This window comes from Barbus barbus, assembly GCF_936440315.1.
Source record: "Barbus barbus genome assembly, chromosome: 9".
Classification (NCBI taxonomy): Eukaryota; Metazoa; Chordata; class Actinopteri; order Cypriniformes; family Cyprinidae; genus Barbus; species Barbus barbus.
In genome coordinates, this window is record NC_136737.1 from 20519123 (window position 1) to 20541933 (window position 22811).

Genomic DNA, 22811 nt, shown 5'->3' on the forward strand with positions numbered 1-22811 from the left:
AGTACAGTTAGATTCCAGGAAATGGCACGTTTTTATCTCTAGTAGTTTAAGCAAAACAAGCTCTTCGAAGGGGTTTGTTCACCACGTTAACCACCAGCGTTTCTGCTCATCTCCTCCAAACCCCTGAACAAGTGCACTCATTAGTGTGGGAAGTAAGCAGTCATATGCACAAAAAGGCTGGGGGTTTTTTCTACAGTTTGAGTGAAAACGTCCACCATCGACACGTTTTGGTCGTGCCACCTCTGAAAGAAGGGCCTCGTATGTGTGTGTGTTCGTGTAAAGGCCATGTGTTTTCACTGAGTGTCAGTCAGAAGAGGAAGTCGTAGCAGTGTTGTGTGTTTTAGGCTGTGGTTAACGCAGCACTCTGCTCTTTTCAGCTGCTTCAGCTGGCAGAAAGTCGTGTGTTAGATTCAGAGGCGGACGTTTTTGTTAGCTGTGGATTGTTGTTTGTACTTCTGGATTGGGGTGAGTACGTAAAACAGTTTGTTTTAGTTAATACACATTAAAAATGCTAACTTTGGATGAATTGAACTGAATATGTGCCATTGTTTTGGTAAGGCATTATCTTAAGCAGCTCCAGGTAAGCTATCATGCAAACTTGAATGTGTTTAATCTTGAGTTTTGAATGAAGGTTGGGTGTTTTGGGCTATGAGAACCCAACTTGAGCTCTACTTGATGGATTTTCACTGGTGCTTTCAGCCATTATTGCTTCACCAGTTTAAGGAACTGCCTAAGCAGAAATGCAGTTCACTGTGGTGCAACTCAATGACTAAGTGTAGAAAATCATACTTGGTGTTGGTTGTGTCTTCTTAAACCTGTTGTTTTTCAAGAGCAACCGTTATAACGCTTGTTTTTGCTCTTCACAGATGTTGTTTTCCACTTCCACTATTATACACCAGATCACGCACACCGTTATACATTTCATTGTAGTACATCTTGCAAAACATACCATAGTTTTACTGTGATTTTTGGGGCATGAGATGGTATAATACCATGTACAATAGTAAATGCTACTTCCAAGAATACCAGGATATTTTTGACAGAAATACTATGGTGGTTGCATGAATGTCAGTAACGTAATAACATGGTTTATACAGTATGTTAGCCCCAAAAGTAATTGGGTGTTTGAGCCACACTTAAAATCAACAGTTTTACATTTTATTGACATAATCTGAGATATTTCAAATAACTAACAGTTTATTTTAATGTGACAGTTACATGTTGCATGTACTTGCTTTAGTAATAACAGTAAATTATGCAAAATTACAAAAAGTCAACCCTAAACTTAGTAATACATGTACTGTAGTTAAGTAATATTAGTCAGCACTTATTTGTATAATTAAACTAGCACCTACACCTTAAAACAAAGCGTAACTAAAAAATTATATAGCGCAATTATTAGGGATTGATAGGAGGTGAAAAGTATCTCTATATGGCAGGTTATTGAAGGGAGGAGTCTTAAAAGATAAGTGGCCTTGATGATGTTAGCAACAAAACACGGTGCTTCCTTTTTTCTATTTTAACTCTCCCTCCCTCCCTCTCCCTCCCTCTCTCTCCCTCTCTCTCTCTCTCTCTCTCTCTCTCTCTCTCTCTCTCTCTCTCTCTCTCTCTCTCACACACACTCTCTCTCACTGTGAGCTCCCACCGCTTTGCCTCTTGACTTTGAATCATATGTTAGATAATCCCTAGCTGTGGGACTCTAGTTTCCTGATATCTCGTTCACTAACTCCTCTGGGAGAAACTCACACCGTCCACATGGCAGATGCACCTCTCCACAACTCCTGGCCCTCGTTCTCATGGATGAAACGATGGTCCTTCAAAAGAGGTAGAGGGCTATGATTGCGTCTTTCTGGAACTCAAGCATCTTTTCTTTTTTACAGTTTTCTGTGCACCTCTAACCTAATATATATATTAAATAAATGGCAGTAACGTAATATTTTGGTACTTTTTTATTTTATATATAAATGTACTTATATATTATGATAAACATTTATTATATACGTTTCTCAGTAGAATATTTCAGCTCTTAAAGAATGTTGAGTATTTTATTTTGGCTTTCTGAATTGGCCATGTGTTTCTGGAATAGTTTTTCCCACCTTTTCCATCTTAAACTATAAATAGGTGAAGAGGTGTTTTGTTTGCTTGTGGTTGAGAGTGGCACTGATGTTATGGTACATGCAGTTGCGGTCTGTCAGACCACCGGTGTTCAAGAGGTCTGGTCACACTGCTGATAGAATGAGCTTGTGCATGCAGCTCTCATGACCAGACTATCTGTTAGCACATACAAAAACACATTTTCACACTTAACAGTAGTGTGCGATTATGTAATTACTGTTTTTTTTTTTTTAGATAAAAGACAGAATAACTGGAAACCACCAGATTCCAAAAAGGAATTTTGGATATGTATTTAAATACTGAACCCTGGCGGTTAGAGTGTTATACTCTGAAACATGGTGTTTAAACAAGTGATGTAAGTTTGATTCTGATGTGCAATTTCCTGATCCTATGTCATTTCCTCTCTTTCCTCTACTATTCTTTAAAGAAAAAACAAGATAAAAAACGTGTGCTTTTAGTATTTAGCCATTAGCACATTTGCTCTAAAACATTGAGCTTCTGACATTTCCTGATCCTATTCCCCATCTTTCTCTCATTAATTTAGTTGTATGTCTATTATAAATAACAGATGTATTATAGATAGATTTATAGATTGATCACAGCAGAAGTCACAATTAATGTACTTGAGTTGTTTTTAAAAGCATCTGTTAAAGAAGCTCCAAATATTGCGTGCATTTTCAGAGATTACCTTCTCTGATGGAGCTCTGAATTGCTTTACAGCTTTAGGGTTGCCCCTGTAATCCTCTTGGAAAAGCTCAAGACTCACATAACATAATTCTGCAAATTGCAATTGGCAAATCTTTAACTTCCTCCAGGGATTCGGCTCCTCAAGTGCATGGCACGGTTTAGGCTATTTCGAGCCTGTTTCCTTTTACTTAGACCAAAATAAAACTTTGCATCTTAATAGTGTGTGTGTGCCAACTTCAGAGTGTATGAAAAAACTAATGTTTTCTGCGGTAGACCTACAGTAACCCTTGTAAAAGCTCGGAGGCCCCTTTAAGTATTTATGTTGGAGCATATGGTAAGAAGCAGCAGCCATAAAAGGATATTTGAACATGACAAGCATCATGGCGCTCTTATAGTTTACATATCACTTGTCTAATTCGGATACAAACAACCTCACTGCTCTCAGACTCTATCATTTGTCTGGGGCCGAGATGATTTACGCCAAAAAGTACAGTTTATGTTTTATGTACAGTTCATTCGTCCATCGTTTAAGGACAGGCGGTCAGCGAAGGAGAATGGTTCTGGATTGGACTTTGGTGTCTGGGTTTTGTCATAGTCTATATATTATTGTCATAATCACCTAGTCACTCAGGTACTCTGAGTTTTCTAAAGGTCATTTAAGCAATACTGCAATACCGGTGGGTCTTAATTTAACTCCAAAGGACGGTTCTTGAGAGTTGATGGCAACTTTTGCAAATCTCAAAAGATGGAGAACATAGAGTCTACATTTTTAAAAATACAGGTTCTGAAATGGTTCTTTTGGGGTTCTACAGTTGGTTATATGGTTCTTTTGGAGATGAAACAAGTTTATTGTCAGGTTCATATGTTCTTCAGGTCGGCGAATTGGTTCCAGGTAGAGGAAACGACAAGCATTTCTTGGTTCTTTTGAAGCGTAAGTACTTAGATGGCTTTCTGAAGAACCTTGGGTTCTCCTATAGCATCAGGCTGGAGGCCATTATTTACCCCTATCAAACACAACCCAAAGTTTTGCTTCTGTAAACTAGTGCTTCCATCTTACATCAGATTAAGATCTGTTTACAGGGAAACGTTTCCTGCTTCAACTGACTCCAGCTGTGTGTTGATGTAATATGCCGAAGTTAATGGAAGTCACTGATAAATTCTGGCAGTAGCTATTTAGAGTATTTTATTTAGGGTGCATCATCATACTGGCTCTCCAGACCCGTATCTCTGTTATTGCTAGGTCACAGGAATAAACTCAATAGATATGATGTAATTAGATATCCAAAATGTCACACCACTCCTAATTTGTTTTGTCTGGTCCACAGCAACAATATGTTTGACAAGGCACCTGACCAAAAGCAACACTTCAGGTCTTAGATCAAGAGTTCACAATTGATCTATCGCTAAGCCCCTCCCCTCGAACGGAGACCAGCCAATGGCAGTCGAGTATCAGTTGCACGGGGAGCAGAACTCGGGCATCTTTAGGTTTCAGCGCCATAGAGAAACATTGTAAGATCTGAAGCTCTCATCGGTTTGATGGTGATTATGCTACAAAAAATGTAAAAACGATGTGCCTGTGGTACTTGTAACACTGATTCCAGGTATCCTGAGAGGATAAGCAATATAATTTATTTTATTACATTTCCTGAATCCAAACAAAACAGAGCAAAATGTCCCTAAGCATTCAACCCCAATCCAAATGAGGACAAAAACTTTCTGGTTGTCATACACTCAATAAGTTAAAATTTTCATCTGCTCAAGCAGAACGTTAAAGTTATCTTGTGCTTCAGCAAGGTATCTCTGGCTAAAACTAGCTAAGGTTAAAGTTAGTGAGTCCATGCTAATGTACAAACCTATATAGCGGACTATTCTCACATCTTGTACAGTGTAGGTCAAAACACATAAACGAAGGTCTACATTTCAGTGCCTCTCCATATTAAACTGGTTAAATGTACATTAATTTAATCGTACCCTGCGATACATGAACAGTGTTGATCCTGCATGTTGTCATCCACAATTGTGATGGCCGACCGTAATGTGAGGCTTACGTTGTGATCTGTAAACCCTCGCTTCGAGTTACCCACCATAATTATTTTTAAATATTTTATAAATGCCTCCACGAAATATTTAATTCCCATTTGGTGGCCTTCTGTGTCCAAAATTGTGCAAAAACATTGTGGGACAAGGTTTTCACACTGCAGCTGTCATTGTAAGACAGTGAGCAACTTGTCCGAGGGAGCAACAGTAACTAAGGGGGGCGGGGCTTACTGAAAGGTCAATTGTGCATAATATTCCTAGATAAATTCATGGTGGATCATTTTGTGTTTCAGCCTCTGATTGCAAACCATGCTCTCAACTTCAAGCCCCGGTCTCATCACCCAGCTCCTCCTCATCCTTGTCCCCTACCTCCATCCCTGAAGACGTTTTCTTTAGCAGTTCACCTGAGGACAAGGTAAGACCCTAACCATAACCTTACTCTTAAACTAGGGTGAATGATTGTTTGAGAAGAAGGATGCTCAAGGTCATAATCGAGTCCTAAACGAAGCCCCAACATTAGCCCTAAACCCTCAAACTGATTGCTTGCCAGGAATGTTGTTCTAGAACCGTCAAGGATGTTGACCTAGGAATATATGGAACTCGGCAAAATCAGTCCATATAACTTCTTGTATCATAGCTTTGTGTGAGGAACAAACTGAAAATGAATTTAAAATAGTTGTGTAATATCTCAAGACCTTGATCAAGGCACTGTACCACTGGTTCCTCTATTGGGATTGTCCTTGACGGTGTACTGCAGGGATTACCAAACTCGGTCCTGGAGGGCCGGTGTCCTGCAGAGTTTAGCTCCAACTTGCCTCAACACACCTGCCTGGAAGTTTAAAGTATACCTAGTAATACCTTGATTAGCAGGTTCAGGTGTGTAGGGTTGGCGCTAAACTCTGCAGGACCCCGGCCCTCCAGGACCGAGTCTGGTGACTCCTGGTGTACTGTACTGGATAGATTTGTCTGCTCGATGACTATGTGCTTAGCCAGTGGCTCTTGCATCACACAAGAAGTTTATTGCATCCTCTTTCAGTCCATGAATGACACTAGCGTGAGACTTACTTAGACTTCACATTATTACTCATGTGTCATGTGACCCTTTTGTTTTGATAAATCAGCTGTCTATGGGGGTTTTTTGCATTCAGAGAAATTTCTTGACTGAGAGCAACGAGTGCAGCAGTGAGGAGGACCTTTTAGACCTCTGCTCTTCTCTGAGAGATTCAGAATACTTCAGAGACCTGCAACTCGGATCTACTGAACCACCAGACACACGACTTCTGGTTTTAACTGCACCTGTTTCTGCTCCTTTGGTACCTCCTACATCCACACCAGAAAGTGGATCTAGGCAGAATTCCACAGAGTACAACAGCCATCAACTTTTCCAGATAGACGACACTGTGATTTCCACTGGAGGGGAAGCTATGGATCGCTTGGTTGCTATCAGAAACACAGAAGAGAAGGAATTCCAGGATTATCCAGAATCCGATCAAGATGAGGACTCGGACACGGATAACTTTCCTATATTGGTTAGATCCATGTCCACATCACGTAGACACAGCTGGGAAGTGCCAGTGTCACCGATTGACCTGGGAAGAAGGTAAGACTCACTTTTTTAGTGGTCCCAAATAAAAATAAATGTCATTGCCATAACTAACTGTGATGTTAGAAACTCTTTGAGCAGTGCATGAATTCTGTCTGGTAACAGAGTCACACTGATGTATGTGTGTATGTAAACATTGTATGGTTATGTTGTGTAGGTTCAGTCTAGACACTAATGGCATTGACAGTGATGGGGAAAGAGAAGTCCACTGTTTGGGCAAAAGTCCCCATCTACCATCTTCCTCCTTCTCCGAAAGCTCAGTGGAAGAAACCACCGGCACTGTGGAAAGTGAAAGCTCCCAAACACCAGTAACTGTCATTATTGCAATCTCTGTCTTAGTATGACCAGAACAAGACTCTATAAACCATACTCCTGCTCCTGGAGGGCTGCCATACTGCAGAGTTGAACTCCAACCCTAATTAAACAAACTTGAAACAGCAAATCAAAGTGTAAAATATTACTTGAAAATAACAGACAGGTGTGTTGGAGTGGAATTCTAGCCAGAAGGTAGCCCTCAAGGCCCGGGATTGGCTTCCTATGCCGTAACTCACTAATGCCGTGTTGATAATGTTTTCCCATGACTTGGTTTTAACGACAGAAGCCAACCACACCAGCAAAAACAGTATATTCCAGATCTGAGATCCTCGTAACTGATGAAAATTCCCAAGCTGACAGAGTCTCCCGCATACTGGAGACTTCTAAGCAGGCTGCCAGAGAGGCTGGAGGTAAGTGAAATGATTCTCCAATTAGGCAGAAAACTCCAGTCAGGTTCACATGGGCTCTAGGTCAGAAGCAATCAGATAAATCCAATACTAATTCTGTCAGGAGGAATTCTTGGATCAAAAGCAGCAAAACACATTTTACCATTTAAAGTCTTCCAAGGAGACCTTCTTTATTCGGTAGTTCTAGAAACAAACCATGTTCTGGTACTTTCAAAAACCCAGAAACTGAATTTTTTGCAAAGAACAACAGAATACATGTAATCCTGACTTGTGTTGCTTTGGAATTCCAGAAGAGCAGGAGTCGGAAGAGGGGCGGCAGTCAGTGGAAGAACGGAGTCATGTGTAAGTTTTCACATCTTTGTTTTGTTTAAGAGCACCATGGCAAGGTTATTTTGAGTCAGTAAAGTTACATAATTCTGAAGGATTACTGAAGGACCTTGGAATCTGTCAAGACGATCAAGGTGCTTCCATGATGGCTTCCTAGAATGTATTTAGCATATAGGTGGATTAGTGAGACCAAATAGCTGGTTCGGGGTCCTGTTTTATTTGCATAAAACTATTACTCCTCAAAATGAGTATATGTTAATTATTCTAATAACAAACATAGACAAGCATAGATTTCAGTCCTATTGATGTATTTACTGTTGCAGGGTGGGAGATATCGAAAGACTTCTTCCTTTTCTTAATTAGCCAATAGCTGTTAGCTAAATCGCACTTGCTATTTGCAATTTAGCTGCAGCTAGTATTGGGGGAGGGGCATTCTCATTCTAGAAAGCCATGTAGTGCAGGATGATGTCATCAAGATTTTAGGTCCGTTTTCTTGAAAGAGACCTAAATTTTAATTGATCGACTTTCATAGCATGCTAGCATATAGCTTAGCCTAAAAAGCTAATAGACAGGAACTAAAGGGAAAAATCTAGAATAGATGAACTAATCTAAAAAAAGCTTTTTGTCTATAAAACACTGGTGATTTGATTGTATCCCACCGTGGGTGTGGTTTGCCCCTGTATGTGTAAGCTAGGCAGTAGATTTTGTACTGATGGTTTTATTTGGACTGCGGCCAACTGTGTACTCTGCCGCTGCTACAAATACTTAGCCTGAGTGTCTTGTTTGTCTCAGGCTGATGGTACAGAACGTTCTGCAGGAGCTTAAGCAGTATCATGGGTAAGTAAATAGTGTGAAGGAGCCTATCATGCCCTCCTACAGACTAATAGAGTGGCCCACGTTTGGTTTGCAGGCCTGAAATAGAAAGCATTGTTTGTCACTTGGCTGTCTGGAACATGTTGTGTATGTTTGTGTATGTTTATGTCGCATTTTATCTTCCATTCTACCTGTATTTTTAAACCTGGTGGGGCTTTTCCTGGTTAGGACGTCCTTGTTTAACCTCAAAACCTGCATGAGAAACTAGAGTGTGCTTTTAACAAGGTCATGAAGCAGTCTGCACAGTAACTGACGCTTCCAACAGCAGACTAGCAAGAGGGTATGTTCGGAATGGAAAACTAGAGTGCATACTTCCTTTAGTAGCTACATTAAAAAGTAGTATACTCTCTTGTACACTAGAGAGACAATAGATGTTAAAAATGGAAGGTTTATTCAAGCATGTTGCATTGTGGGTTGCAGAACATTTGCATACTGCAGAATAGTATGGTAGTATTCGGTTCCGGACATAAAAATGGATACTAGCATGCTGCATACTGCATACTGAGCACTATGTACTAATGTATACAACATATTATGTTTAAGCAGTAGTATGCACATTGTCACATCACCTCAACATGTTGCGTGTACTTTTTAAATGTTTTTTGCTGAAAGTTTTTGTATTATTATTTTAAATTGCATTAAAACTTTTGCTAGTTCAATCAGATAGGTCAAGTATGCAGTAAAGAGGTAAAAATGCATTTTAGAATCAATCGGTAGTATGAAAGGTCTATGAAATTTGGCAAAGTAGTACATTATCCAGATACTGCATACTGTAAAAACAATTAGGCTAGTATGCTAGTTTGCCATTCTGAACATATCCAGCATAATTATGTAGTAAGCATACATAAATTGCAAGTGGAGAGTCTTATACTGAATTTATTCTAATCTGATCGTGATTATCTTGGATTTTCCTCAGAGCTAAATGCAGAACTTCAAGCACAGAAAGAAAGGTGGTGGCAGGGAATTTCACGTGGTACGAGTTTCTCGCCATTGAGTAAGTCATTGACCTTTTTATGCTGTTCTTTATATGTGACCCTGGACCACAAAACCAGTATTAAATGTCAAATTTATACAACATCTCGGACAATATTTGGCCGAGATACAACTATATGAAAATCTGGAATCTGAGGGTGCAAAAAAATCTAAAAACTGAGAAAATCGCCTTTAAAGTTGTCCAAATGAAGTTCTTATCAATGCATATTACGGTAAGAAATGTACAAAATAGCTTCATGGAACATGATCTTTACTTAATATCCTAATGATTTTTGGCATAAAAAAAAAGGATAATTTTGACCCATACAATGTATTTTTGGCTACTGCTACAAATATACCCCAGCGACTTAAGACTGGTTTTGTGCTTCAGGGTCACATATAATAATCACTTGGATATACTCTTGTTCTCTGGAAATCTTTTGAATTTTAAATTGGTTTGATGTTGGTTTTTGTAGTAATGATGAGGAAGAGGAGGAAAGACCAGAGCGTCCGGAAAAAGGCACCAAAGTCAAGCGGACTCTGAGCTCACTGAAGAACCGCATGACCGGATCCTTCAACAAAGACAAAGTAGTTACACACACATGCTGTCATCACTCATGCTCGCTCGGACCATGTGAAAAATAAAAATAATGTCCATTTCTGTTGAACTTCGCAGCAACTTCTGCGTCTCTGCAACTTCCTCCTTTTCTTGAATGTAGAGAGACACTGAACTCACCCATGCAGACAATTGGGGAAGTTCTGACCTGATCTTTGAACTAGACAATGTTCCAATTGTATACTGTATTTTAAAAAATAAAACACACAATAAGTTAATTAATCAATTTTTTTTTTTAAAACACTGATCAGCTGATGCAGATATATCTAATTATTTTGGTTATATAGCTGATATATTGTAAAATGTTAGGGTTAGTCTATTTTTAGGACTTATTTATATGCTTTTCCTATATTAGTTCTGCAAAACAAGAGTAAAATATTTATGAAATGCACACAAAAAAGTACATTTGCTGGGAAATGGATAATAAAAAAGTTTAAATCCATTTTAAATCCTCACTCTTCCCTATAATTAAATTAAATGTTAAAAATAATAATAATAATAATATATATTACATATATTTATTTATTCATTTTTTCATCATAGTAATAATAATTTGATGTAAACAAAAACCTTTATTTTACATGCGATTAATCGCGATTAATTGTTTGACAGCAGTAGTTTATTTATTTTGCATCACAGTATTGATCGAATTAATAGATTTGTTGGAAAAGTGACTTTTTCATGATAATAATAATAATAAAGAAAAACCATAAATTATATCCCTAAATTTATCCAGTCGCAATTCATATTTAATAAAAATTTATTTATTTTTATTATTTTTGTAAATAAAATCTAATTATACAGAGAATTATATATATCTACAAAATTATATATAATTTTATTTATTTATTTGTTTGTTTGTTTGTTTTTTTAACTTTACTTTTAGGTGAAATACAACCTGGACCTGTTTTGTAAAATAGTTTTTTTCTGTATTTTTGCTAACTGTCACAAGGTAACGCTACACGTCTCTTGATTCCTCTGTTTTCAGGGTAAGCCCAGAGACAAAGAGCAGCAGAAAGAGAAAAGCAGAGAGAGAGAGAAGGACAAAGAGAAAGAGAAAGAGAAAGAGATGCGCGAGCGTGAGAAAGTGCGGCGGCGTAGTGTGAGCGGCCACCAGCTCGTGCCTGGCTCGTTCTCCACCTGGGCGACATGTTCACTGTGCAGCAAGACCCTGCAGAGGAAGCATGGCCTGCAGTGTTTGAGTGAGTAACACACGACCACAAACACACCTGCTCCACGCGGCGCTCCGCTTCCACCACAGCGCATGTCACATTCAACCCCACGCTGCTCGCAGTTTTCACGGGGCTCTTGCATCTTTCATGGGGTTTCTCTAGATCAGAGGTCATCAAACTTGGTCCTGGAGGGCCGGTGTCCTGCATAGTTTAGCTCCAACTTGCCTCAACACACCTGCCTGGAAGTTTCAAGTATAAGACCTTGATTAGCAGGTTCAGGTGTGTTTATTAGGGTTGGAGCTAAACTCTGCAGGACACCGGCCCTCCAGGACTGAACTTGGTGACCCCTGCTCTAGATTGTGATCTGTGATAAACCATCAGGCGATTGACCCACTGACTCAAACTGTCACGTGACACAGCGTAGCTCGAGCTTTGGCTGTTTTGCAACCTGCTTTGCTCTGCGGGGAACTGCGGGTCTGCGTACAGATGAGCTAGTTTGATTTTATCAGGGTTCTAGTGACTGAGGGAGTTTACAAGAGCACACACTTGAGACTTAAAGGGACAGTTCACCCAAAATTCAGATGGTCGTTATTAGAATTGTTTATTTTTTATTTTTTATTTCTAATTAGTGCTGTCAAACGATCAATCGCGATTTATCCCATCCATAATAAAAGTTTTTGTTTACATACTGTGTATATTTATTATGTATATATTAGTGCTGTCAAGCGATTAATCACGATTAATTGCATCCAAAATAAACGTTTTTGTTTACATAATAAATGTGTATACTTTGTCAATTTTTTATGTAAATATAAATATACACACATACAGTATATATTTTGAAAATATGTACATTTATTTACATGTATATATTTATATTCATATCATTTAAATTATATATAAATATATTTAATATATAAACATAACATTTTTCTGAAATATATATATACAGTACACACACATATATTATGTAAACAAAAACTTTTATTTTGGATGAGATTAATGGTTCGACAGCACTAGTATATATAAATACAAACACATGCATGTATATATTAAGAAAAATATGTTATGTTTATATGTATAAACATATATAAAATATATGTTTATATATTTATCGGTTTATTTATTTAGATTTGCTTGTTTATTTGTTAAAGTATTTATTCAGCACTACATTGGAGTTTACCATTAGTGTCACTTCAAGTCAAGTCACAAGTTGTCTCAGTAAGTCCCTGAAGATGCTTATTTAGAAACTATGAGTTCATTTGTTGACTATTTATTTCCCTATTTTAGGAAACCTTCTTTTTATATGCAGTGCTTTGTCAATGTCGGCTGGGTGCGAGACTTTACAGAAAAGGAGAAACAAAAGTGTTGCTGTAGTTCATTTGTTTGTTATGCTCCGTTACTTTAAGGCCCTTAATGCTGTGGGAAATCCCCTCATATTCTATTCTTTCAAATAACAACTTTAAAATTTGATTTTTTTAGAGTACATTCATTTAGAGTACATTAACTCAAAAGATAGACATTCATTTTTGCTTATTTCTAGCTTAATTTGTATTCTTTGAATCAGTGTTTCATTTGTATTTCATAAAAATCAGTGTTAATATATAATATAATCAAATATTTAAAATTTATAAAAATATAAAATTATAATTATATATATATATATGTGTGTGTACTGTGTATATTTATTATGTATATATAAGTACACACACATGCATGTATATATTTATATGTAAATATATGATATAAAAATATAAATATATAAAAATATATATAAATATATGTAAATATTTTCGAAATATATACTGTATGTGTGTGTCTTAATATATACGTAATAAATATACACAGCACACACACACAAATTATATAAACAAAAACTTTTATTTCAGATGGTTGCGATTTGCAGTTATCAAATCAATGAAATCGGTATATGGGAGTGTGTGTGAAAAAAATCAGATACAACCCCCTTTGTAATCCTTAACATTTTCATAAATAACTGTAATTTAATTACATATTTTTTCTCAGTAACTGTGACTGATTACAGTTACTTTTATTTTGTAATTAAATTACGTAATTCTGTTGCATGTAACTAGTTACTCCCCAACACTGCGTGTCTCAAGAGTGACTCATGCATTTATTCAGAGTTACAAAAGCACACTCATCAAGTCCAAGCTGTAAATTTAAAGCCATTTAGCGGCGACTATATTTGTATATATATATATAAATATTATATATATGACTCCTTGCATGGCACTGCTTATTAAACAAGTCATGCTGATGTATTTCCTTAGACTTCAGGCTTCAGAGGAGGAATTCTCTCTTTAACCAGTCATGATCATTCACCAGTTCAGTTTATTACAGGAGACATAAAGTAATCACTGGTGTGACCTTGAAATATTACACTAGACCACTAATGCGCCATCATATGCCATCAACTGACTTCTGATGGACGTTATAACAGTGGAAACGTATAGCAGCTATTATGTATATTTCGCAATTTTTATATCTATATATATATATATATATATATATATATATATATATATACTATATATAACAGAAAAAATAAAATATCTTTAAGAAAATCCCAAAAACCTTTGTTGTTTATTTGTTTGTTTGTTCATTTATGTGTTTGTTTGTTTGCTTACACTTAAATAAAAATTATATATTTATTTATTTTTAATACTCCCCCTCCCCCCCCCCATAATTTAGTGATCTATATTGGTGTATTAAATATTTATATTACAACATAAAAAAATATAAAGTAAGACTCAATATCCATATAAGGGTCACATTTATTTTACACACCAAAAAACTATTTCTGTTTAAAAAAAAAATTATAATAAAATAAATATATATATATATGGTTGCTAGGGTGTGGTTGCTAGGGTGTTCTCAGTGTTGTCTCTTGTTGTTTGTTAGTTTTATTCACCAATGTAGATAAGTATAAAAAAATTATATTTTTTTATACTTATCTACATTGGTGAATTGCTAAAATGAGCTGAATAGATATGTATTTTTTTAAACTATTGAAACTAAACTGAAACTTGTTTTTAAAATCTTATCCAGTATCATGATTCATGGAAAAATGTGAAAATATATGCATGTTGATATATATAAATATATATATATTCTGGAAAGTAAATTCCAAAAATCCTGCATGGATCACATTTATTTATTTGTTTGTTTGTTTATTTATTCATTCATTCGTTGGTTACACACAAACAAACAATTCCTTTGTATATATTTTCCCCTTTTTTACAGTTTTCTTTTTGTGAATGAATGGATAAAATGATGGACGGGTGAACAGATTCTCATTCATGATTATATAAAAATATATGAAGATGTATAGAAGATATTATAATAATAGATATTATTATAGTTATAAAATATATTTTTAGATGTATTATATATATATATATATATATATATATATATATATATAATACATCTAAAAATATATTTTTGTTTTTGTTATTTGTTTTGATTTTGTAAACTGTTTATTTTTGGTGTGTAAAATAAATGTGACCCTTATATGGATATTGAGTCTTACTTTAAATTTTGTATATATAAATTAAATTTAGTTATGTTGTAATATATATATATATATATATGTATATATAATTTATTTTATTATTTATTGACTCACAAAAACATCCAACCCACTCCAAATTCGCGCCTGTCGCTTTAAATGTGGGACTCACAGCCTGTGGAATGCGCCTCCAGTCCCACAATCCCGCGCGGCGCGGAGCTGGGACAGTCCATCTACATCCAGCAATCGCGATTGGCGCTGCTTTTTTTTTTTTTTTTTTTTAGGTTGCCAGGTGATTTGTTGTGTGTTTTTGAGTGGCTGTTATAGAAACCAGAGTGATGTTTGAGATGGTGAGCTCGTAACGCGCGTCAACGGCATCATAAGCGGTGAGTTTGTTCAGAGCAACAGGTGTTTGCTAACAAAGCTAATAAACACTGAGCCGCTAAAACACCTTCAAACTCTCTACAAACGGCGGCTCTTTTACGTCGTGGAGGTTAATGGTCAGCTACAGGTGGCTCTTTTTAACTTTATGACTGACAGTTGCGTTCAAATAACTGAAGGTTGGCTCAGTTGCTGGCTCAGAGGTCAGCTGGCCATTGTTTTGGGTTTCATTGGCTAGTCAACCAGGTCAGTGTTATGCAGGACTTCAGTCACACTCACAGACGGTTTATTTATCACACACCTTCATTTATTTATCATAGTCGTTCATTTCGCTAATTGCAATACACTGAGTAGCACAAATATTTAACATGTAAACATTACAATGTAAGACCCAGCTGATCAATAATTACGTCAAGTTGCCACCAGAATGAGTTGCTAAGGTGTTCTGGCAGTTGTTATGTGGTTGCTAGGGTGTTCTGGCTGGTTGTTATGTGGTTGCTAGGGTGTTCTGGCTGGTTGTTATGTGGTTGCTAGGGTGTTCTGGCTGGTTGTTATGTGGTTGCTAGGGTGTTCTCAGTGTTGTCTCTTGTTGTTTGCTAGTTTTATTGTCCACCAGACAAAACTGTAAGTCTAGTAGGTTATAAAAGTATGTTTAAACCTAAAACAATAAGTAAATAAAAAAGTAGTAAAAGTGAATAGTAATAGTGATGAAATATAAAGTTGTAGCATTTGTTTAAATATATTTTGCTCCTGATTTAGCAATAAATTTGCTTATAATACATTTATTTTTCATTGTATTATTAAAAATATAATTTAGACTATAAAAATAAGATATATTATATTACACAACAGTTCATGAAAAATGTTTATTGTTATCTATTTTGCAGTGCATAATAATTAAAATAATCACAATGCATCTGTCTGTTGTCATAGTATAATTGTTATTGTAAAAAAAGTAAAGACGAAAGTAAAAAAAGAATAAATAAATAAACAGTTAAATAATTAGTTTTGTTACTGCACAAAAATAATGCATTTATTTTATATTTTTATTTATTTACATTTATTTTTATTTAAAATAATAATGAATTATATATTAATATATAACATTACATTATAGTTTTCATGAAACTTTCATTATTTTATTGTTATATTGTATTATATTAAGTATATTATTTAATTATTGTATTATTTAAGTTTTTATTTACAATGCAGATAATGTTTCCTGCAATTAACAGAGATGTAGAACTGATTTTAAGAAAATTATTATTATAGTATATCAATAGACATGAATATTTAAAATTATTGTCATTATTTATTCCATTTTTTATGCAAATCTGGAAAAAAAATCCAAAAATTTGTTTTGAAATCTGAAAAAAAAAAAAAAGTAAACTAATTACTAAAGTGGAATAGTAATAGTGATGCTTGCCTAAATAAATATAAGAAGTTTGACAAAATTATACATTTAATTAGAATATTTTGGTGTTGATTAAACATTAAATTTGTTTAAATACAGCAAGGTGTTGAATATTTCATCCTATCTTATCAATGGTTAATTCAGTCTTGCATTGTTCTGAAAATTGTTATTTTGTGATACAGAAGCTGGAAACAACAAATATGACTCATTTAATACTGAAGAGTTTGTTTCCTTGCTGTTGACCGTGTAATTCTTGTGGTTTTGTTGACGTTTCTAAGCACTTTTGGTCTGTTTATGGAGGAATTGTGGAGTTTGAGATCCTCCTGTCCTGATGGAGCTGTCCTAAACTGGATGGTCACATGCTGTTAATTGCATTTGTCCAGATTCTCCTCCTCCGCATGCCTGAGCGCGGTCAGGTACACCGTCCCGTCGGCTCCTCTGGAGCTGTGCTTTAATGACCCAGGCTCAGAGCGGGAGATAAATACCTAACACCCTGCGTTCGGTTCACGTTCACATTCCAGCGGGTGGACCATGTGATGTGATAACAGGATTATTAATGATCCTTGTCGAGCGACTTTCTAGTTCCTGTTCCGTATTCAGCTGTATCTGACGTTCCAGAAAGTCATTAGACGTTTGTTTGATCTTGACGTTGAGCTAAATGTGCTTTGAACACAGCCTGTCTCTTGACTTCCTTAATGTTGGTCACAGGCAGAGGTGTTTTATTTCCGTTTATTACTGACTAAGAATTACAGAGGCTTGCTGAACTGCTAAAACAAATGGGATTTTGGAATTCTGCCTCTTACAGTTTATGCTGGTCTGGACTGGATACATTTGAAGGGTTTACTTGAACTTATTTAAATGTGATCCGCTAGTTTTATTTTATAATATATTATTTATGGTTCTCAAACATTTTAAAAAGAGCATTTTTTAAAGATTTTAAATTTGAAAAAAAAAAAAAAATAATAATAATAAAAAAGAAATATAGATATATATATATATATATGTATATAATTATTTTTTAATTATTTATTAACATGATGATTATTAAAGAATAGAGATCAACTACGACTAAATTTAATGATTGTTAATAGATCATTTTTGTGTCTGATAACTGATATTGAGAATAGTTTTTTTTTTTTATTCTGTTTTATTTGTATTCATTTGTGTGCATTATTAATATTCCAATATAACATTATTATCTAAACTAATTAAGGCCATGTTTATGTCTGATAACTGATATGGCGATTTTATGATTAGTACTAGGTCATTTGTGTCTGATAACTGTTAGATTGAAGTGTTTTTACTTCTGTTTTTTTTTTAAATAATATTATGCATTATGAATATTCAAATATAATAATTCTACTATAATAATATTTTTAGCTTATATAAAGCTTATATAATTAATGCCATATTTATGTCTGATATGGAGAATGGATATAGTTTTTTATTTACTTCTGTTTTATTTGTATTAAAGTGTGAACTAACCCTTTAATTTGTGTACATTATTAATATTCTAATATAAAAATAGTATTATCTAATATAATTAATGCTATGTTTATATCCGTTAAATTATATGGATAAAAGAGGTTCAGTTAATTTTTTTTTAACCTCTGTATTTTATTTATTTAGTTTGTATTTATTATTATATTATTATTATTATTTATCTGTATTTATTTATTTACATTTTTGATTCAAGAACTTCTTTATACAAACAAGACTTATGAATTATTTATTTATTAATAACAACTTATGAACTATTTAATTAATGAATTATGAATATTTTAATAACAAATATATATATATTTTTTTATAATTATTATTATTCATGCTACGGTTTATGCTGAGTTGTTTAATGATCTAAATAATGCAGTGATCAAATTTATTTCCATCCTTGTTTTGAGCTTTTTAATTAATCTACACTTTTCTTACGCGAGTATGAATGATTGTTATTTGGTTGTTGAGTAATTATCCAAGCAGCGTGCTATGGCTAGATGCTAGCAGTTAGTATAAACCGAAGGGACATTTTAATTTTTTAGAGCATTGTATTGGATAAAAAAAAAAATACCTTGCAAACTGGATGAGAAAGAATTAAAGTATATTTAAATGAATATGTCTACTGGAAATTCAACATTCATGCTAGCATTTCATGCAAACGTCATCAAAGCCAGTAGTCACGGACTATTGGATTTTATGTCACAAATTTGTCCGTTTTTATGTTTCTATGGAATAAAGTATCTTAAAGGTATGTTGTATAACATGAAGTTTATCAGTGTTTTCTGCTCTGGAGGTCCTGTGAAGCAGCAGGCATTGATCAGAGCCTCAGTTTGCTGTGTTTCTATTTAGGTTCATAGCTAAATGGATGGAATTGTTCACTTTGTGGGGTGAAAAGTGGAAAATGGCCCGCAGGGATGCACCAGAGGTCTTTTGAATGGATAATGAGCACTTCTGAAGCTCTTTACCCCCGATAAACCTGCACAGATAGTTGGCTTGCTGGCAAAAAAAACAAAAACAACGTTATGGAGAAAAACGTTTCATATCCGACTATGCTTTTTTTAAATACAAATATCTCCCAGATTGATTAGTGTGTTTCAACTGTTACTTCTTTGATATTCTTTTACAATGAAAGCCGCATTGTGAAACATAACTGTCCCGTAGTTAGTATGTTATGACAGCCGCCCCTGTTCTTCAAGTCCTCCCCTTCACATGTAAATTCAGTTTACAGGACAGTCTGATAAACTGGTTTTGATAAGGAAAGCACTAACCTTTCCCTCTCGCCACCGCTGTGATCTGTGTTTGGACATTAGACTGCGCTGTCAACGTCCACAAGAGCTGCAAGAACCTGCTGCCCGAGTGTAGCAGCAATAACAAGGTAAGATTCGTTCACATTTAGACTTTTAGTGGAACAGACTTCACTCTGTTTGTTTGAATCAGACGAATTATGTTCTTACAGACAATAAAAGTGTTGATCTTTGTTCAAAGGAGTGGCAGGGTGCGCTTTGTTGTAAATGATAAACTAAGCTGGTCACTGTGTTTGTAAAAACATGTTTGTTATTCGCAGACAAAAGACTCGACGCAGAGGACATCAAACGCTGCAGCTCAGTCGCGTAGTCAAGGTAAGCAGTTTTAGCGACTTATTTTTTGTGTGTTGTGTTTGATGTTCATTGATTAGATGATCAGAGTTTGTTTACTCATGTTGATGCCGAAGACTTTGTGAAACAATTTTGTAGTAAATGTTTGTATGTGAAGTCAGGGGCGTAGCCATCATTTCAAAAGTGGGGGGGACGGAATGTCTAGTGTTATACCTGTTTTTTTGTTGTTGTTTTGTTTTCAGTTAACCCTTGTCTAATTGACAGGTTTTATTTTTAATCATACCTTTTTGCTTAATATGCTTTATGATTATATTATTATATATGATTATAAAATAGAAGGAAAGAAAGATAGAAAAAAGAAAAAGAAAGAAATACAACAGCTTGTCACTGGGACAGTACCCTTAAAAGCACATCTTTGTACCTTATTTACCCCAAAAAGTTTCATAGTTGTACATTACGGTACATATTGGTACTCTAATGCACTAATATGCACCTTTTTGAGTATAAGTTACAAAGATGTCCTTATAAGGGTACTATTGTTGACATATTTCAGATTGTATTTTGTGTGTGTTGTATGTAGAGTACATGGCACACAGTAATGGATACTTGCACATTCACATACTCCTTTATTCTGTTCTGTTCTATTATACATTAGTCTGATTAGTCTATGTTAAAAGAAGTATCTTATCATAGACAATGCTGTAAATAATCTTTACCTCTGAAGCCTCACTGAAACTCTCTGCCTCATTCACTCTCATCTCTGAATTCACTTTTGCCTCTGTCTACAGCAAATAAAGTAGTGTTTGAAACATGTGCATACAGGGAATAGTGACATACAGAAGAAAATAACACATTAAATACACTGCTGGACAATAACCAATCATTTGTATCCTAAATTATTTTTTAACACTTTAGAATGGGGAACACATTCACTATTAACTATGACTTTTACTTCAATAATCTCTTTATTTACTGCTTATTAATAGCTTGTAAGGTAGTCGTTGTAGTTGTTAAGTTTAGGATTATGGGATGCAGAATGGTCATGAAGAATACAGAATTAATATGTGCTTAAATACTAATAAAGAACCAATATGCAAGCTAATAATTACATACTGTAGTTAAAAATGATAGCTGAGAAGTTGTTCATCATACTAATGTTATTTTTTATTCTTCTATATTTGACTAATTATGTGTTTTCTATGATTGGTCCATATATAATCCTACAAACGATTGTGTATTAATATATTTTATACAATGTAAAACCAGCCAGGTGTTAAAAAACACTATCAGTTCTTCTCAGCTGTGAAGGCAAGGCAAGGCAAGTTTATTTATTGCGCACATTTCATACACAGTGGTAATTCAAAGTGCTTTACATAAAAGAAAGTGAAATAGACATTAAAAATCAATAAAAACATGGAAATAAAAATAATAAAAACAAGGAAATTTAAGATGATATAGAAATTGATTTAAAATGAATTTAAAGAAAATGATTATACATAAAATTCATTGCAGTCAGTTCGGACATATAGCACAGTGCTCATTCAAATGCAGTTAAACAGATGAGTTTTGAGTCTTGATTTAAATGTGGCTAATGTTTTAGCACATCTGATCTCTTCTGGAAGCTGGTTCCAACTGCAGGCCGCATAATAGCTAAAAGCAGACTCCCCTTGTTTTGTGTGAACCCTTGGTATTTCTAACTGACTCGATCCTAATGATCTGAGTGGTCTGTTCGGTTTATATTCAGTGAGCATATCAGCAATATATTTAGGTCCTGGGCCATTGAGTGACTTATAAACAAGTAAAAGTACTTTAAAATCAATCCTAAATGTAACTGGAAGCCAGTGTAAGGACCTGAGGACTGGTGTGATATGCTCAGATTTTCTGGTTCTAGTCAGAATCCTGGCAGCAGCATTCTGGATGAGCTGCAGCTGTCTAATGGTCTTCTTGGGAAGGCCGGTGAGGAGACCATTACAGTAATCCACCCTGCTGGTGATAAAGGCATGAACAAGTTTCTCCAAGTCTTGACTGGAAACAAAACATCTAATTCTTGCAATGTTTTTGAGATGATAGTATGCTGATTTAGTTACTGCTTTGACATGACTACTGAAACTAAGGTCTGTCTCCAGAATCACGCCAAGATTCTTGACTTGATTTTTAGTTGTTTGACCCTAGAGTCAAGGTATGCATTCACCTTGAGAACTTCATCTTTGTTTTCAGTTTTCTCCTTGTTTAACTGAAGAAAGTTCTGGCACATCCAACTGTTAATTTCATCAATGCATTGGCAGAGGGAGTCAATGGGGCTGTAGTCATTTGGAGATAAGGCTAGGTAAATCTGGGTATCATCAGCATAGCTGTGATAGGCAATTTGGTTCTTCATCATTATCTGACTTAGTGGGAGCATATACAGGCTAAACAAGAGCGGTGCAAGAATTGAGCCTTGTGGGACTCCACATGTCATGGCCGTCCACTTAGACGTATGCTCTCCTATACTCACATAATAACCTCTCCCTTCTAAGTATGATCTGAACCATTTGAGTGCCATCCCAGAAAGCCCGACCCAGTTTTCCAGTCTCTCTAAGAGTATGTTATGATCGACAGTGTCAAACGCAGCACTAAGATCTAGTAGTACCAGCACTGATATTTTGCCAGAATCAGAATTGAGGCGAATATAATTTATTATCTTAATGAGTGCTGTCTCTATGCTGTGATGTGCTCGGAAACCAGATTGAAAATTGTCCAGATATCCATTTGAATTTAAGTAGTTGTTCAGCTGATTAAAAACTACCTTTTCAATAATCTTACCTATGAAAGGAAGATTTGATATGGGTCTATAGTTGCTCAACATGGTGTTATCAAGATTGCGCTTTTTCAGAAAGGGTTTAACAACTGCAGTTTTAAGGGAGTTTGGAAAAGTCCCAGAAAGAAGTGAGTCTAAGAGATCAGCTTCTAAACAGTTAAGCACATTTTTGAAAAAGGATGTGGGAAGTGTGTCAAGATAGCAGGTTGAAGATTTAAGGTGCTGTACTATTTCTTCCAAAATTTTGTTATAAATTTTTTTTTAAAACACACATAGTCACTTCTTTTTGAAATTGCGGTCGAATCTGTGTGACCTCTGCATAACTTGAGGATGTGCCAATCGCCTTTCTGATATTAAAGAAAAGAAGGAAGCAAACTCATTGCATTTGCTGTCGGAGAGCATTTCACTGGGAATCTGACTTGGGGGGGTTTGTCAGTCTCTCAACAGTCGCAAAAAGAGTGTGAGTGTTGTTTA

At 35.2% G+C, this 22811-nt stretch overlaps 1 protein-coding gene across 2 annotated transcripts in view; it reads left to right on the top strand.

Moving 5' to 3' along the window:
* The first annotated feature begins 322 nt into the window (after nt 1-322).
* The window catches only part of LOC306875372 (rho guanine nucleotide exchange factor 18-like), a 50996-nt gene continuing 28507 nt past the window's right edge, over nt 323-22811 (top strand). For both annotated transcript variants that reach the window (XM_079425881.1, XM_079425882.1), the window contains exons 1-12: nt 323-465; nt 5133-5254; nt 5988-6439; nt 6600-6750; nt 7041-7167; nt 7455-7506; nt 8284-8328; nt 9281-9358; nt 9813-9924; nt 10941-11154; nt 19256-19320; nt 19510-19564. In XM_079425881.1, the coding sequence (XP_079282007.1) occupies nt 6264-6439; nt 6600-6750; nt 7041-7167; nt 7455-7506; nt 8284-8328; nt 9281-9358; nt 9813-9924; nt 10941-11154; nt 19256-19320; nt 19510-19564 (1075 nt within the window). In that variant the 5' untranslated portion in view covers nt 323-465; nt 5133-5254; nt 5988-6263. The remainder of the gene's footprint in view (nt 466-5132; nt 5255-5987; nt 6440-6599; nt 6751-7040; nt 7168-7454; nt 7507-8283; nt 8329-9280; nt 9359-9812; nt 9925-10940; nt 11155-19255; nt 19321-19509; nt 19565-22811) is intronic.